Here is a 17,610-nt window from a genome sequence, read left to right on the forward strand (position 1 = left end):
TTGTTAGAAAATTTGTTAAACTTGTAAAGTGAGAAGAAAAGAGTCAACAAAAAGAAGTTAAAATTAAGCACTTTTTAAAGATGCACCTTTTAAAAATCTTAAATTTTTCTATTTGTCATTATCTATAATCCCTTCAGTTTAATTTGGAACCATCAAAAATGATTTTAAAAAGTAATGTTGGAAGAGAAACATTTTAACCAGTACATCTGCTGTCTTTTTCAGATCCTCAGTGCTAAGGCAAGACAGAAGAGGCCACAGACACAAAAGAGAAGGAAGAGAGACTGGATCCTTCCTCCTGCCAAGCTGCTAGAGAACACTGACTACACCCAAAGGGAATTTATTGCCAAGGTCATTTGACAGTTGATCATTAAAAGAAATGGTTTTTATATAGTGCATTTTTAGTCTTCACCACTCAAAGTACTTTATAGAACAGTTCTTTTTTTACCATTCGTTCATTCACACTCATTAATAGAGTGCATGTGTCTGCAACACATTTTCTGTGAGAACGGCAGAGCAATTTAGAGATCAATAGCTTGCCCAAGGACACTTCGAAATGGAAGACTGGCTCTATGACTCTTCCTGTTGTTGACCTAATATCTGACAGTCTGTCCATGAATGTATGTGTTGTCACTGAGAGAGACAAAATTATGATGTCACATTCAAGGTAATGGCTTTTCCCAGTTCCGTCTAGCTGAGTGTTTCATTCATTAAAATGTCTTGTTTCTTCCTCTGTTTTCTCCTGTAAGATTCGCTCTGATAAAGACAAAGATACAGAGGTAGAGTATTATCTCTCTGGGCCAGGAGCTGACAAACCACCCTTCAACCTCTTTGTGGTAGACCACTACACTGGCTTTGTATCCATTACAGGTATTTTGGACCGGGAGAAATACCCATCATTCAATGTAAGTCTTTCTTTTAATGGGTTCCCAGCCTAATAAGTGTCCTGTAACCTGTTGAAGACTGTTGGGGGGAATTAATTCTAACACCCTTATTCACATAAAGCTTCAGCCTCAAACAGAGATCATGTTATACAGTAAGTGCTGCCTAGATTTTGAATGAAATACAACATTAATTTCTGGCAATTTTAGAACATAGAACAAAATGTGAATATCCCTTTCTGCAACAATGATGTTAAAACACTAGATTGTCTCATAATCTGCAGGAAGCACTTCTGTCTACAGAAGTATGTGTGTGTGTGTGTGTGTGTGTGTGTGTGTGTGTGTGTCTGCTTCTCTCTGTAACTCTTCACACATAAACTGATATCACATGGGATATTCACCATCTAGTCCTATATTAATGAAAAATGCGTAACAATGGTAGTGTATGGGGTGCTTTCTCATGATGTTGCTTAAGGGGAGCATATATAAGATGAAAAGTATCGGTCCAAGGACAGAACCTTGTGGAACTCCATGACTAACTTGCATGTGCATGGAGGGGTCATTGTTGACGTTAACAAATTGAAATCTATCTGATAAATATGATTTAAACCAGTCTAGTGCAGTTCTTCTGATCCCTATATGTTGTTCTAGTCTCTGTAACAGGATCTTATGATCTATGGTGTCAAATGCTGCTCTAAGATCCAACAGGACTAGTACAGAGACAATATAAAATACATTTGTGAGGGGAAAAAAAAAATCGCACCAGGGTGGAGGGTTCGTGGGGAATATTCTCATTTGTAAACTAGTAAACTAGCATTTGTAAACTAGCTTTGTGTTTTAAGTGTGCTGTTCTGTAACATTGGGGAATAATCCATAGTTCCCTCGGTGCATTCAATATCTTTAAAGTTTAGTGCAAATCTGACGAAAAAAAACAGAAAGAAAACTTACAAACCAAGGAAATCATAAGGCAACAATTATAAATATATCAAAAATATAACCAGAGGATAAAACTGGCGGTTGCACCCTGAGCGTTACAAAATGCTTCCCATACCTGCGATGAGAACTATGGAATCTGGCTCGAAACAATATCCTATTTGGGGCCAAGGATGCCTGGGGATAGGCAGAGGGTACAGCGAACATGCAGGTGCCTGGTGGGAGGATTTGGCTTGGAGCTGTCTTTTTCAGGCGCTGCCTGTAAGAGAGAGCACTAGGCTTAAGGTTTCTAGTTCTGGGCCTTTATGTGAGGGTGAAGTTAAATCTTCCTAGGAATTTGGCTCAGGGGAATTAACCAGTTGGAAGGTAAGAGAGGTTCTTGTGATTAGACCAAATGATAAAGAGATGCTCAGCTCCTACCAGCCAGTGCCTCCACTTCTCTAGTGCCAGAACCATCACGAACAGCTTACAATTGGCCATGTCATAGTTTTGATCTGCATGGGATAGACGCTGGGAATGCATCTTATGACCTTTAGGTGAACGCTGGGACAGTGTCACTCACAATTCATAATCAGAGGCGTTCACTTACACTACAAACTGCAGTTAGGGGTCAGGATGGGAAAGTACCGGTGCAGAGGTGAATATCTCCTTTAGTGTGGTAAAAGCTGCTGGCAACGTGAGTGCTGTAAGGAGAGCAGCCACACTACTGTAGGTTTGGAAAACCTCCTGTAGACATAAACCAAACCAAGAACTGCTGGTGCTGCTTCTTAGTCATGGGTCTCGGCCAATCCGCTACAGCCCGCACCTTAGCTGGATCAGTCTTAACCTGCCCCTACTAGATTATGAAGCCAAAACAACTGGCAGAGGTTATATGTTTCTGCTTTCCAAAATAACTTTCTGCTTTCCAAAATAACTTCTGCAAGAGTCTCTGAATGACTAATATGACATGTTGGATGTGTTTGTCACATAATGTGTGAGGTTCTCTTTGATATTAGCAGAATTACCACTGTAGTAAAAATTAAGAATGTAAAATAGAAATAAGTCTCAGATACAATGTGTTAAAAAAACAGGTGACCTCAAGCAAGTCACCAAACCCCCCAATTGCTCCCCGGGCGCCTTCATGGCTGCCCACTGTTCTGTGTGGTAACAGCTTTTCATGGCCTCCCTCCACAGTGTGGTCACTGTGTGTATTGCGTTCCGTGTGTGCTGTCTTCACATGGATGGGTTAAATGCAGAGGTGCTATGTGTGCATGGTTGTGGGACAATAAAAAGGAATCTTACTGTGTATTTATTACCCTCCTGTAGTTTCACTCTCACCCCCAGTGAGACCCCAGGTGTGAGATCCCAATCAGAGATAACTAGAGATGCCATAAAGTTGTGCTTTCTCGAGGCCATAAAATTCAAGCCTCTTAAGCCATTATCGTAAACCTTAAAGTTGCTATTTTAGGCATACAATTTGGTCAGTCTTCCACATACATGTCTGCTCATGCAATTATACATACACAAAAGACACATTTCCAAAATACATCGCTTAAGGCAGAGCAACCAATAAACATCACTTTAAGAAAATGGCGATGCCACAGTCCAATGCCAGGCCTAACAGTCAGTCAAAGAGTGAAGAATACTACTTAGTTACTCTCTGGGTTATGCTCAATCTCAACACCACCCGGCCCCTGCGTCAGCATTTCCTTCCAAGCCACACAGTTCTGCTGCGCCACCTTGTCCGTTGCTGTTGTATGTTATGAAGTGATAGTAAACCTGATTCTATTTCAATCAATCAATCAAATTTATTTATATAGCACAGTATCACAGCAAACAGTTGTCTCAGTGTGCTGCACAAAAGTCCAAGATCTTAAAAAAGACAAAATCCAACTTGTTCCACAGCCTAACTGCTTCAATCCAAGAGGGTGAAGTAACAACAGAGGTTACTTAAGTGTCTTGCAAATGTTCATCACGTGACAGCCTGCATAATGAGAGATAGGATATGCAGGTTGGTAAAAATGGCATCTAGTGCACATGTCATAGTACTGTCTATTAAGAGGAAACTACTGTAAGAATTTTGAATGGTTCTCTCATGCTACATATCTATAAAAGTGTTCTAATGCTCAGCATGGAGACTGGGATCGCACCAACAGTTGTTTAGGTACCTACTGTGAAACAACCTTCCATGAGTTTATGTGCCCATAAACCTGTAGCTCTCTTCACTATAGCTATAACATCTTGTGCAATGAGATTTTTTGCAATAAATCATTTATTTAAACAAGCATCTAAACATACCTTTCCAGATGAAAATCAGATTTACATCTACATCATAAAGTGCAACAGCAAACAGTCTAATTTTGTTTCATATTCTCCAACTCATGCAGCTAACAGGAATTGCTAAATACAATAATGGAACCTTAGCCGAAGACAACATCCCACTGTCAGTTACAGTCCTGGACCTGAATGATAATGCTCCGTATTTTGAGCTGCATACTGGGAACATCACAGAATCAAGCAAAACAGGTAATACAAGACTTTAAACAACAGTTTTCTCTTTTTGTCTCTTGTTGTGAATGGTGGATCCTACATGAACACCTGCCACTTATAATGTAACGTCAAATAAATTAATTTGAATATTTCTTATTAGCAGTTTTTGATTATGATCAAACTACACCCATGCTGGTGCAACAAGAGATTAGTAAAGGATATTATTATTACATTTTGAATTCATCAAACCTGAAGATGTTTTTGCTACTTTTAACTGTGTATTTTTCATGTCATTTCATATTTATTATTTCTAAGTTTTTAGGTTCTTTAACAGGTATAGGATTTGTGACAACAGATTATTTAATCATTTTGTAATTTTTATGCATTCAGAGAATTCAGTGACCCATAAGAAGACATCATTAGTTATTTTGTTTAAAACAGCCTAGTCATTATCCCTTTTCTTTCAAAAAAACCCCAAACACATTTTGTGCTCAGCAGATGAACAAAAAGCAGCCAGATGATAGCACTGAACAGTTGTGGGGTTGATGCTTTGCTGGGACCCTTGTCCCATTTACTGCCAGCGCTGAGGTTGATACCACATACCATGGCTTAATAATAAGACTACAATGTCTATTTAGTAGCTCTAAACAGTCTTGATATAGTGTATATGATTGCCCGATGAACAAGTCCATTAAACACTGACTTGATAGATTCTACTAAACTAGTCTTGTCTTCTTGTAATCCAATGTAGGAACCTTTGTAATGCAGATTGAGGGAAAGGATGATGACAAAGCTGGAACAATTAATTCAGAGATCTCCTACAGCATCGTCAGTCAGGAGCCAAATGACGCAGGTCATATGTTCACTATTGATGAAAACACAGGCAAACTGTATGTCCAACAGCCTACACTGGACAGAGAGGTGAGTGTACATACAACAGGGCACCGTCCTGATTGTCAAAATTTGTTTTTTTTCTCTTTGAATGTTCTGATATGTAAATTGAATGACTAAATTTCATTTCTCATGAAAAAAAAAGCCTACTTGTATATTTTCAAACTGTAAGTTGTCATCTGAGCTACACAAGGTGAAGGAAAAGTGTGTCAACCATTGTTTACAAGGTTGATAATTAAGAGTTCAAAGTTTTATTTGACAGTCTGATAACCTGTGGGAAGAAACTGTTTGTCAGGCGTGTCGTCCTTGCTTTGACACTCCTGTAGCGCCTTCCTGAAGGCAGGAGTGTGGACAGGCTGTGTTGGGGGTGGGTATTGTCTTTTGTAATGTTTTGGGCCCTCCTGATGGTCCTTGTGGTGGTGGGAAGGCTGCCCCGGTGATGTGCTGTGCTGTTTTTATCAGCTGTTGCAGAGCCTTCCTGTTCTGCACAGTGCAACTGCCATGCTACACTGTGATGGCATTGGCTATGACACTCTTGACTGCACCTCTGTAGAAGTTGCTGAGGATCTTGGCTGACATGCCAAACTTCCTCAGTCTCCTTAGGAAGTACAGTCTCTGCTGCCCTTTCTTGAAGAGCCCGTGGGTGTTATGTGACCAGCTGAAGTCTTCACTGAGGTGTGTCCCCAAGAATTTGAAATTCTTAACGCTCTCTACCTCAGTGTCACCTATGAACAGTGGAGTGTGCTGCTGTCGCCTCTTCCTGGGGTCAATAATCATCTCCTTAAGCCTAGTTTATGCTTCTGCGTCACGTCTACGCCGTACCTACGCCGTAGGTCGTTGAGCATTCGAAGTTCTGCGTCGAGGGAACGCGTTGCTCTGCAATTCACCGCCATGCCGCTAGGGGGTGTAGCGGTGTGTTTGTGTGGTTATAGCCGAATCCTCGCTTTTTCTTCCGTAAAGTAAACAACAGTAAACAATGGCGACCGAGGTGGAGCAGCTGTTTTTGTTGTTGAAGCTCATCAATATTGAAGAACAAATGCTTATATTGCAAATGTTGAAGCGCAAGCTACCAAGAAAACGTTTGCGGAGGTGTTTTTTACGACGAGGAAGAAAGACCGGAAAAGCAACTGCCGGAACTTACGTTCTGAGTGGACCAATCACAGCGCTTACGGTCCCCGTCGACGTCCGCGTAGTTAGGATTTTTGGGAGGCGCACGTCAGGCTACGGCGTAGGGGTCTGCGTCTACGCCGTAGCTACGGCGTAGCTACGGCGTCGACGTGACGCAGAAGCATAAACTAGGCTTTAGTCTTCTCAGCGTTTAAAGAGAGGCTATTGATCTGACACCATGCAACCAGCCCTGCCACTTCCCTCCTATACGACGTCTCCTCCCCATCTGTCACCAGCCCGATGACTGTGGTGTCATCAGCAAACTGTATGATGCTGGTGCCAGGCTGGGAGGCCACACAGTCATACGTTAATAGAGTGTGCAGGAGTGGACTGAGAACACAGCCTTGGGGGGTTCCTGTGCTCACAGTCCTGATGCCCAATATCTGCCCCCCCCCCCACCCTCACCGACTGTGGCCTGCCAGACAGGGAGTCCATCACCCAGCCAGAGAGGGAAGGTGTCAAGCCGAGTGACAGCAGCTTCTCCGAAAGCCTGTGTTAAAAGCAGAGCTAAAATCAACAAACAGCATAAGTGTTTGGGTGTCTAGGTGTGTGAGGGCTATGTGTAGGGCTCACCAGCAACGATGAGCACAGCGTCAGGGTGTGCAGCCTCCTGCTTGCTGATGGCGTTGACAGCGCAGCCGCATGATCCACTCGTGGTGGAATGTAAAGATGAAAACAGCACTGAACTTCTGTGGGAGATAGTAGGGCCTGCGCTCCACCGCTACCAGCTCAATGTCCGGTGAACAGTGTTTTCTAACAGTTTGTACATCCCTGCACCATCGGTTGTTTACATACACACACACACACACACCTGTATTGTATGGTTGCATGGATGAACCATGCATTTATGATATAAAGAAACTGTAAAAAGTATATAAAGTTATGTTGCTGTCGGGAGAGCAAAACAAACACCTCTGCCACAGGGGGCGCCATGTTGCAAGTCCTGAAAAGTCTGATGAATGAACAACATCCAAGCCATCAACACGTATGCACTATGAGTCATCATACCCAGCTGGCATCATTAACTGGCAAAAGGAGGAGATAGAAGCCACAGATATCAAGACAAGAAAGCTCCTCACCATGCATGAAGGGTTTCACCCCTAGTCCAGCACCCTGCACCCCAGCACCCCCTATACATGAAGGGGAAAGAAGAAATAAAATGGCCCTAAATGATAAGCTGATCAGTGAATGCCTCAGACAGCAGAAACCCAATGAAGGTGAAAAATACAAGGAGCAAACAACATGGATGGACAAGCCCCTACATGCCATGTACCACTGCCAGAGGAAGTGGCTGATATCAAGAAAACCTGCTAATGGCTTGAGAAAGCATTTTTGACAGACAGCTCAGAGGCGCTAATCATGGCCGCACGGGAACAGGCCCTACGAACAAGAGCCATAGAGGCCAGGGTTTCCCACATCAATACCATACCACCCCAATAAGCAGGGTGTATGATGCAAGCTGGAACAGTGTATATGGAAAGGCACAACCAAGCTGCTAGAATAGTGTACAGGAACATCTGCACCCAGTATGGATTAGAAGTCCCAAATCCCAATGGGAAACATCACAGAAGGGCTCAACAAAAATTTTAATGTCAAAGTATAACACAGATCTAGCTATGTACCTAATGTTTATGAAGAAAACTTCTTTCCTTTATCACACTATGTAGACCCTCACTGTATTTTTGCAGGCACGGCACCTCGTCCATGATTGATTATATCTTTGTTGGCCCATTCCTCATTAAGAACTTACCCCACATTAACATTCTCCCTCTCTTCATTTCTGAATAATCCCCGTGTTCTGTATTCTAGCACCAAACGTGGACTATCCTAAAGCAGTGGTTCTCAACTGGTCTGGCTTCAGGACCCACCATCACCCCTTAATGACAAGCTGCAACCCAAATCAAAGAAAAATTTCAACTTTTCAAATTGATTTAACATAACATTCAGTAACACTTCAGTAACTGTCCTCTGAAAGTTTATTCAGTCACTTATTCTGGCAATAATTAAATTAAAAATAAAATAAAAAGTGCAAATATGACAACCAACAGTGGTCTATGGAATAAATTCAGTTTCTTCAGTTTTTATCCACAAACTCAAAATAAATTTAACAAAAAGTGCAATTCAAAAAGATTCAAGTATACAAAATTTACTTTTCTTCTTTACCTTATCAGTTGGTAAATACTGACAAACATTGTGCTTTGAAGAAAATTAAGCAGCACTAACTTCAACCTTACTGACATCATAGACCTGAGTTTGGAGGAGTTAATGGGAGAACTGGGGATGTTTTTTGGTCCTCACAAAAGTCTCAAAGTCTGGAGTTATAGTCGACAAAGTGCCTCTGAGGTCATGTTCAATGTCCAGTCTGTTTCTGTGTTTTGTCTTCAGCTCAACCAGAGCTGAGAAGCCACACTCAGAGATAGATAGTCCTGAATGGTAGGAGGATTTTTACTGCTCGAGTGGCAAGGGAAGGATACCCGCTCATCACAGTGCTGCACCAGAAATGGGAGAGGCTTACCTCTGTGAATTTCTTTTTCAGCGTGCGGTCACATGACAGCTCCACCAGCTGACTCCAGATTCCGCTTGAGTTTTGAAGGCTTCATCCTTTCTTGTGCCAACACCTTGCTGCACAAAACTCACTGAGGTTTTTGTCCTTTGTTGTCCTCAATGTAGGAGAATCCATACTTAATATATTCGGTGTCGTATTTACGTTTCGCCATGCTCAATTCACTTTTAAAAACAAACTTTGCTAGTCGTCTTCTATGCTGTGAAATGGCGGGTGTCAATAAGCATTACAGGGCATTATCGCCAACTACTGTAGTGTGAATAGACGGCACTCCGCTGCATAAAAATCCTCTTCAAAATAAAAGCACATATTTCTATTTTTTTTTTAACATTTTTTATTGCCCCGGTAAAGGCCTGCGACCCACTGAAAATGGGTCCGCGACCCACCAGTTGAGAATCACTGTCCTAAATCATGTAGATGGAGATTTAATGATGCACTGCTTATCAAATCAAATCAAGTTTATTTATATAGCACGGTATCACAACAAACAGTTTTCTCAGGGTGCTGCACAAAAGTCCAAGATCTTAACAAACACAAAATCCAACTTGTTCCAAACCGAGCAAGCATGAGCAACAGCAGGGAGGAAAAACTCCCAGGTGGAAGAAACCTCCGGCAGAACCGGGCTTGGTGTGGACGGCCTCTGCCAGGAACGGTTGGGGTGATGGAGAAAGAACAAGTAATATAGGGGAACAAAAGGAAATAAAGGGGGGGGTTGAGTCACAGTGTCAGGTCAAGGACTTGAATCCAGCCTGGGAATCTCCACATGGAAGTTCGCATGGTCCCCCCGGGCACTCCTGCCTCCCTCATGGTCCCATGGCTCCAAAGGTGAGAGGTACTCAGGTGAGAGTGCTGGTGGTTGCGTGACCCTCCATCTCAGCCCTGCGAACAGACCGGCGACCTCACTAGGTCCATCCCTCATCAGGACCCGAGCCAGAACGGGCTCCAGAGAGCTGCACAGTATGGACCAAGGAGGGGAGGAGAAGACCCTAGGAGTTAGAGATATGTAATAAGATATAACAAAATAAACCAGGCAGAGAGTGAAGAAGAGAGAAGGTGCTTGTTTCTGGTGCCTGATGGGTGATCCCCCAGCAGTGTAGGCCTATAGCAGCATAGCTATGGATGACTATGGTTCAGGGTTGAGCTAAAAGCTTTATCAAAAAGGAAGGTTTTAAGTGTAGCCTTAAATGTAGCGACCGTGTCTGCCTCCCTCACTGAGAGTGAGAGCTGGTTCCAAAGGAGAGGAGCTTGGTAACTAAATGTTCTACCACCCATTCTACTCTTAGTAACTCTAGGCACTACAAGGAGTCCAGAGTTTAGGGAGCGAAGTGGTCTGTGGGGGCAGTAAGGGGTTAAGAGCTCTTTAAAATAGGATGGGGCCTGATTGTTGAGGGCCTTATAAGTTAGTAGGAGGATTTGGAAATCCATCCTCTGTTGAACAGGGAGCCAGTGAAGTGAAGCTAAGACAGGAGTAATGTGATCCCGTCTTCTGGTTCCTGTCAGTACTCGTGCAGCAGCATTCCGCACTAGCTGAAGGGTCCTTAAGGATCTGCTGGGACACCCTGATAATAGGGAGTTGCAGTAGTCTAGCCTAGACGTAATAAAGGCATGAATCAGTTTTTCAGAATCCTGTTTTGACAGGATGTGTCTGATTCTCTTTATATTACGCAGATGAAAGAAAGCTAGTCTGGAGATTTGTTGTTGGGTAAATGACAGATCTTCATCAATGATAACTCCTAGGTTCTTCACAGTGGAGTTCGGAACCAGGCGGATGTCATCTAGGTTAACCGACTATTTAGACAGTGGTTCTCTGAGATGAACTCAGTTTTGTCTGTGTTTAACAATAAGAAATTCTGGGTCATCCAGGCCTTGATGTCTTTAAGACAGTTTTGAAATCGAATTAAATTGTTCAGTTCAACTGGCTTCATAGATAAATATAATTGGGTGTCATCTGCATAGCAGTGAAAAAGAATGTTATGTTTTCTAATAATATTGCCTAATGGTAACTTATAAATTAAAGAGTATTGGACCAAGAACCGAACCTTGTGAGACTCCATGATTAACTTTAGTGTATGATGAGTATTCATCATTAACACTAACAAAGTGGAATCTATTTGATAAATAAGAACTAAACCAGCTTAATGCTGTCCCTCCAATTCCAACCTCTTCCTCTAATCTTTGAAGGAGAATGTTATGGTCAATGGTGTCAAATGCAGCACTGAGATCTAACATGACCAGCATGGAGACAAGACCCTGGTCAGAGGCTAGAAGAATATCATTTGAAACTTTTAAAAGTGCTGACTCTGTACTATGGTGCATTCTAAATCCAGACTGATAGGCCTCCTGCAGGTCATTTCTCTGGAGGTGATCCAGCAGCTGATTTGCAATGGCTCTTCCTAAAAGTTTAGAAGTAAAATGGGAGGTTTGATATAGGTCTGTAATTTTCTAAGATACCTGCGTCTAAGCTAGGCTTCTTTAGCAGAGGCTTAATTACTGCTAGTTTAAAAGCTTGTGGTACATAGCCAGTTAATAAAGAGCCATTGATAAGATTCAGTACAGTGCTGCCGACTTCTAAGAAAGCCTCTTTAAAGAGCTGAGTAGGGATGGGGTCCAGCAAGCAGGTTGAAGTTTTAGAGGATGAGACTAAAGAAGATAGCTGTGAAAGGGTTATCTGGGAGAACTGATCTAACCGTGAGTCTAGGTCTACACTTTTTTCATAGTTGACAGTTTGTGACTGAATTTTTGGGGAGTAAAGGTGAATTTTCTCTTTGATAGTTTAAATTTTATCAGTGAAGAAGTGAATCAAATGGGATTTTTGGTTCAATAGAGCTGTGGCTCTTGGTCAGCCTGGCTACAGTGCTGAAGAGAAACCTGGGGTTGTTCTTATTGTCCTCTATTAGTCTAGAGTAATATGAGGTTCTGGCACGTTGAAGAGCTTTTTTATACACTTCAAGGCTACTTCTCCAGGACTTACTTCCTCTCTAACCTCCGTGTTGCCTGTTTTAGGGTCAGAGTTTCAGAAGTAAACCATGGAGTGAACCTCCTCTGATGAATTAACTTCTTTTTCAGAGGAGCAATACTATCAAGGACAGTTTGAAGTCCTGAGGTTGTATAATTCACTAAGTAGTCAAGTTCTGCAGGAGCGAGGTTGAAAAGATTATCACGCATTTCATTAACACATGGCTGCAGAATAGAGGGAATTATCTCCTTGAATTTATCAATTTTGTTATCGCAAAGTAGCCGACTATGGGAGAATTTTTGACTCATCTGAGTACAGTTGCTAGTCATAAATTCAAATGAGAGAAGGAAATGATCTGATAATAAAGGGTTGGAATCACACACTACTAGATTCTCATCATCAATGCCATATGTCAGTATAAGGTCTAAGGTGTGGTTTAAGTTATCAGTTGGTTTATCTACGTGCTGACTGAAACCAAATGAATCTATCAGAGAGTTAAACGCACCTCTAAACATCAACACCTATTTTCTATTGGAGATGAAAACGGAAATCTGTGATTTCATAGAACTCAATAGTAGGTCAGGTGACAACCCTCCAACAATATGGGAAGCAACAAAATGCTTCACCAGTGGCCCATGCATTAGTTTCGCCACTAAACTGAAATTCAAGTGCAACACTCTTCTCACTAGAGAAGTGGACACCAACCCATCACTGCCTGAACACTATCTGGACTCACTGGCTGCAGTTGCACCGCAGATCAGTTGTGTGTCATTGTCTGTTGTTTACACATGTTGTGTGTCTACTACTAGCTGCGGAGCTGCTGGTTTATTTCCTGCAATTCCCTCAATACAAGTCAGATTATATATAAAACTAAATGTCAGGACTCTACGGTACGAAGACACGCATTTTCCAGTGTGTTGATAACAATCAAAGCCCTGCTACAAAAAATAAGTAGATTGAGGAAGTGAAATGCAGTGCTTTTATTTTGAAACGGGTTCAGGGAAGTGTTGTAAATATGTTTGTGACATAGACAGATAAACATTGTGGTTCACAGCAGAACAAACAGAGAAAATTATCTTTCACCTGAGTTTTAATGTTTATTTGATGAATTTATATCACACACATAAATGGTTTCAACACTTTCTGTATACGTTTCGAAATAAAAGCACTCTATTGTGGCAAAGGCAGAGTTGATTTTGCACAGGACTTATTAGAGATACTATTATGATCACGACTTCCCAAACAAGTTATAAGCCCTTCTGTTAAAAGAAAATGATTCAAAAGCAGTTATCAATGCAATCTGTACACTGCACTCTCCAAATAAGAGCATTACAGGTTTCGAGAAGTGGTTAATCAGCCAGCCCCCCCACATAGCTATTACACCTCTTCACCCCAGCCTAGACAAAGACTCAACCCCCCTCCCCCCCATCACACCTCTCTCTATTCAGGAGAGAGATGTAAACAAGCTTCTGAAGAAGTTGAACCCCCGCAAGGCACCTGGACCCGACGCTGTCTCCCCCTCCACACTGAGGCACTGTGCAGACCAGCTTTCTCCAGTGTTCACGAACATCTTTAACACCTCACTGGCTGAATGTGTTGTACCCGCCTGTCTCAAAACATCCACCATCATCCCCGTTCCCAAGAAGCAGAGGATCACAGGCCTTAATGACTACAGACCTGTCGCCCTGACCTCTGTAGTAATGAAGACCTTTGAGCGCCTCGTGCTGACCCACCTCAAGACAATAACCAACCACCTCCTCGACCCACTGCAGTTTGCCTACAGAGCCAACAGGTCCGTAGACGACGCAGTCAACATGGGACTCCACTTCATCCTCCAGCACCTCGACTCCCCCAGCACCTACGCCAGGATCCTGTTTGTGGACTTCAGCTCCGCATTCAACACCATTGCCCCAGCTCTTCTCTGTGACAAGCTGACACAGCTGAGCGTGCCTGAGCCCACCTGTAGGTAGATCTCTAACTTCCTGACTGACAGGAAGCAGCGCGTGAGGCTGGGCAAGCTTGTCTCTGAGTCCCGGACCATCAGCACTGGAGCCCCACAAGGTTGTGTGCTCTCCCCTCTACTGTTCTCCCTCTACACCAACAACTGCACCTCCAGCCATCCCTCTGTCAAACTCCTGAAGTTTGCAGACGACACGACCCTCATCGGATTAATCACCGATGGGGACGAAGCCACCTACAGAGAGGAAGTTAACAGCCTGGCTTCCTGGTGCAGCCAGAACCACCTGGAGCTGAACGCTTTAAAAACTGTAGAGATGGTGGCAGACTTCAGGAGGAGCCCAGCCCAAACTGCCCCCCTCAGCCTGTGCAACTCCCCAGTTAAAACAGTGGAGTCCTTCAGATTCCTGGGGACCATCATTGCACAGGACTTGAGGTGGGCGGAGAACATCACCTCCATCACCAAGAAGGCCCAGCAGAGGATTTTCTTCCTGCGGCAACTGAGGAAATTCAACATGCCGCAGAAAGTGATGGTTGAATTCTACACAGCCATAATTGAGTCCATCCTCACCTCATCAATCACTGTCTGGTTCGCTGCCTCCACTGCCAAGGACAAGGGCAGACTGCAGCGGAGGTCAGCTGAGAAGGTCATCGGCTGTGACCTGCCAGCCCTCCTAGACCTGTTCCACTCCTGGACCAGTAGGAGAGCAGGCAAGATCATTGCTGATCCTTCACATCCCGGTCACCACCTGTTCCAGAGACTTCCCTCCGGAAAAAGGTTTCGGGCCATCAGGACTAAAACCTCTCGCCATCTGAACAGTTTTTTCCCCGTGGCAGTGGGGCTCACAAACAAGCCCCCTGCATCACACTGACTCTGCACCGCACTGACTCTACCCCACCACACCCCACCCCCTGCACATAATTTATAATTTATTACTACTCTGTTACTGTATATATGTATATACTTTACTTTATTTTATTTTATTTTATTTTATTTTATTTTTTTCTATTTTTTTCTTAATTCAATTTCTTATATATTGTTGTTTTTTATATTGTTGTTTTATGTACATAAGTAGTGCACCAATGACACCAAGGCAATTTCCTGTATGTGCAAACATACCTGGCAAATAAAAGAATTCTGATTCTGATTCTGATTCTGATTAATCGAAGATCCATTGGTGAGCTATTGAGGCAGCACAAGTGAAGCTACACAGACTAGAACACTTGTTGTATACCGGCACAGGCCTCAGAAACATTAATTCACAATACAGAAGCATAATAATCAAATCTGAATGTATTAAAAAAAGCAGACAAGATGAGTGAAAAAGGTCTATGTACAATTGGATTGACCCTCTGAATGATTACAAATGTCAACACGGTCAACAGTGCCCATGCGCGAAGTCGTGTGCTGCCTGTTACGAGCACTCCTGATACCCAACCACTTTTTCTATACTTTTCTTAGACTTAACTTTCTTTTTAATTTTTTTTTTCGAGTGTGGGGATCACATATACCTCACATCGAATCATAATGTGGTTTGCTAGAATTTCGGTGTTTTTGTTAGCTGCTACACAACTCTACACCGGCACAGCGGCGCAGCAAGTCTATGCTGCCCGCATTGTTTACAACAGGGATCAGCTGATCGACCTGAAGCGCCTTCGGTGACCACGGACAACAATATTCCGGCTGAAATCTTGAGACGGACACACGGGATGCAGAGGAAGCAAAAAACTACGGAGGAAAAGGGAGGCTGTGAAACAATGAAGACTTATCGAGAAGAGTTATAAGCCGAGTTTTCCCTCCGTTGTCATGGGAAACGTGAGATCGCTGGGGAATAAGATGGACGAGCTGACTGCACTGGCCCAAAGTCAGAAGGAGTATCGTAAGTGTAGTTTAATGTGCTTTATGGAGACATGGCTGCACCAGGATGTTCCCGACGACAACACCACCATCAAGGGCTTCCACACAGTGCGCGCGCGGACAGAGACAGCGTTCAGAGTGGTAAGTGCAAAGGATGGGTGCTTGCCGTTCTTGTAAACAGCTGGTGGTATAACCCAAGACACATCACCGTGAAGGAGCGCATCTGCAGCCAGGATGCTGAACTGTTTGCTGTCTGACTCTGTCCATATTATCTGCCAAGAGAGTTTTCTCACGTTATCATGGTGGCTGTTTATGTTCCTCCCTCTGCAAACCCAAACACTGCCTGTGAAACAATTCATTCTGCAATAGCCCGAATACAGACTCAACACCCAAATGCATTCATTGCTATCTCGGGTGACTTCAACCATGTCAATCTGGACTCTATACTCCCCACTTTCACCCAATTTGTGAGCTGTCCCACCAGAGAGGGAAGAACAATAGACCTGATGTATGCTAATGTTAAGAGGCATACAGCTCTTCCCCCCTCCCCCCACTGGGCAGGTCAGATTACAACCTGGTTCACCTTACCCTTAGCACCTTGCTATGTGCCTATTGTCAAGAGACTGCCAGCAACAACAAAGACAGTCAGGAGATGAACAGATGAGGACAATGAGACACTGCAGGGCTGCTTCCAGGTGACAGACTGGCAGGCACTTTGTGAGCCCCATGGAGATGACATCGACGGGCTATATCAACGGTTATATCAACTTCTGTGTGGACACCATCGTCCCAACCAGGAACATCAGTTGTTACCCCAACAATAAGCCGTGGGTAACTAAGGACATAAAAGCCAGCCTGAATGAAAAAAGAGGGCCTTCAGAATTCAATCTGTTCTTTAATAGATTTGAGGGAGTGACACCTATCCATCCCCCAACAGACTCTTCTGCAAGACAGCAGCAACCGCTCACTCCACTCTCTCTCCCCTCCCCCTCCTCTCCTTGTTTCCCCCCGACAGACAGCCTCATTCTCACCTCCTCTGCAGATCCCCTGTCTGAGAGCATTCTCCAGGGATGCACAAACAACCCCCCTTCAACAGTCTTGACTTTCACTGCTGAGCAGGTGAGAAGAGAAATGAAGAAACTACACACAGGAAAATCAGCAGGCCCAGATGATGTGAGCCCCAGGGTCCTGAAAACCTGTGCCTCCCAGCTGTGCGGAGTTCTTCAGCACGTCTTCAACATGAGCCTGAGTCTCCAGAGAGTTCCAGTGCTGTGGAAAACGTCTTGCCTCATCCCTGTGCCAAAGAAGCCGCGATCCAGCGACCCTGAGGACTACAGACCCATGGCACTGACGTCAAACATCACGAAGACCCTCGAGAGGCTCGTCCTGCAGCAGCTATGGCCCATGGTTCAACCACTACGAGATCGCCTTCAGCTTGCCTACCAGCACCGTCTAGGAGTGTAGGACGCAATCATCTACCTGCTCAACCAAGTCTACGCCCACCTGGACAAGCCAGCAAGCACTGTGAGGGTCATGTTCTTTGACTTCTCCAGTGCGTTCAACACCATCAGGCCGACGCTACTGGGTGAAAAGCTGACATCGATGCAGGTGAAACTGGTGTCCTGGATTGTGGATTACCTGACTGGCAGACCGCAGTATGTACGTTTACAGTACTGCATGTCAGACAGAGTGGTCAGCAACATTGGGACTCCTCAGGGGACTGTCCTCTCTCCCTTTCTATTCACTCTCTACATCACGGACTTCAGCTACTGCACAGAGACCTGCCACCTTCAGAATTTTTCTGATGACTCTGCAGTAGTAGGATGTATTACTGATGGGAATGAGAGTGAATACCGGACGGTGGTGGACAAATTTGTCACATGGAGCAGTAAAAACCACCTACAGCTCAATGTGTCAAAGACACAGGAACTGGTAGTGG

The 17,610-nt window shown here is 43.8% G+C and overlaps 1 protein-coding gene across 4 annotated transcripts in view; it reads left to right on the top strand.

The window, feature by feature from the left end:
• Nucleotides 1-17,610, top strand: part of LOC109643212 (desmoglein-2.1-like) — a 44,190-nt gene that overhangs the window by 12,456 nt on the left and 14,124 nt on the right. For 3 of the 4 annotated variants that reach the window (XM_069522661.1, XM_069522663.1, XM_069522662.1), the window contains 4 exons: nucleotides 223-348; nucleotides 747-902; nucleotides 4,178-4,316; nucleotides 5,032-5,201. In XM_069522661.1, coding sequence (XP_069378762.1) covers nucleotides 223-348; nucleotides 747-902; nucleotides 4,178-4,316; nucleotides 5,032-5,201 — 591 coding nt within the window. Of the gene's footprint in view, nucleotides 1-222; nucleotides 349-746; nucleotides 903-4,177; nucleotides 4,317-5,031; nucleotides 5,202-17,610 lie in introns of those variants that run through there. The other variant, XM_069522664.1, reaches the window with a different exon arrangement.

Source organism: Paralichthys olivaceus, chromosome 3 (genome assembly GCF_024713975.1).
Source record: "Paralichthys olivaceus isolate ysfri-2021 chromosome 3, ASM2471397v2, whole genome shotgun sequence".
NCBI lineage: Eukaryota > Metazoa > Chordata > Actinopteri > Pleuronectiformes > Paralichthyidae > Paralichthys > Paralichthys olivaceus.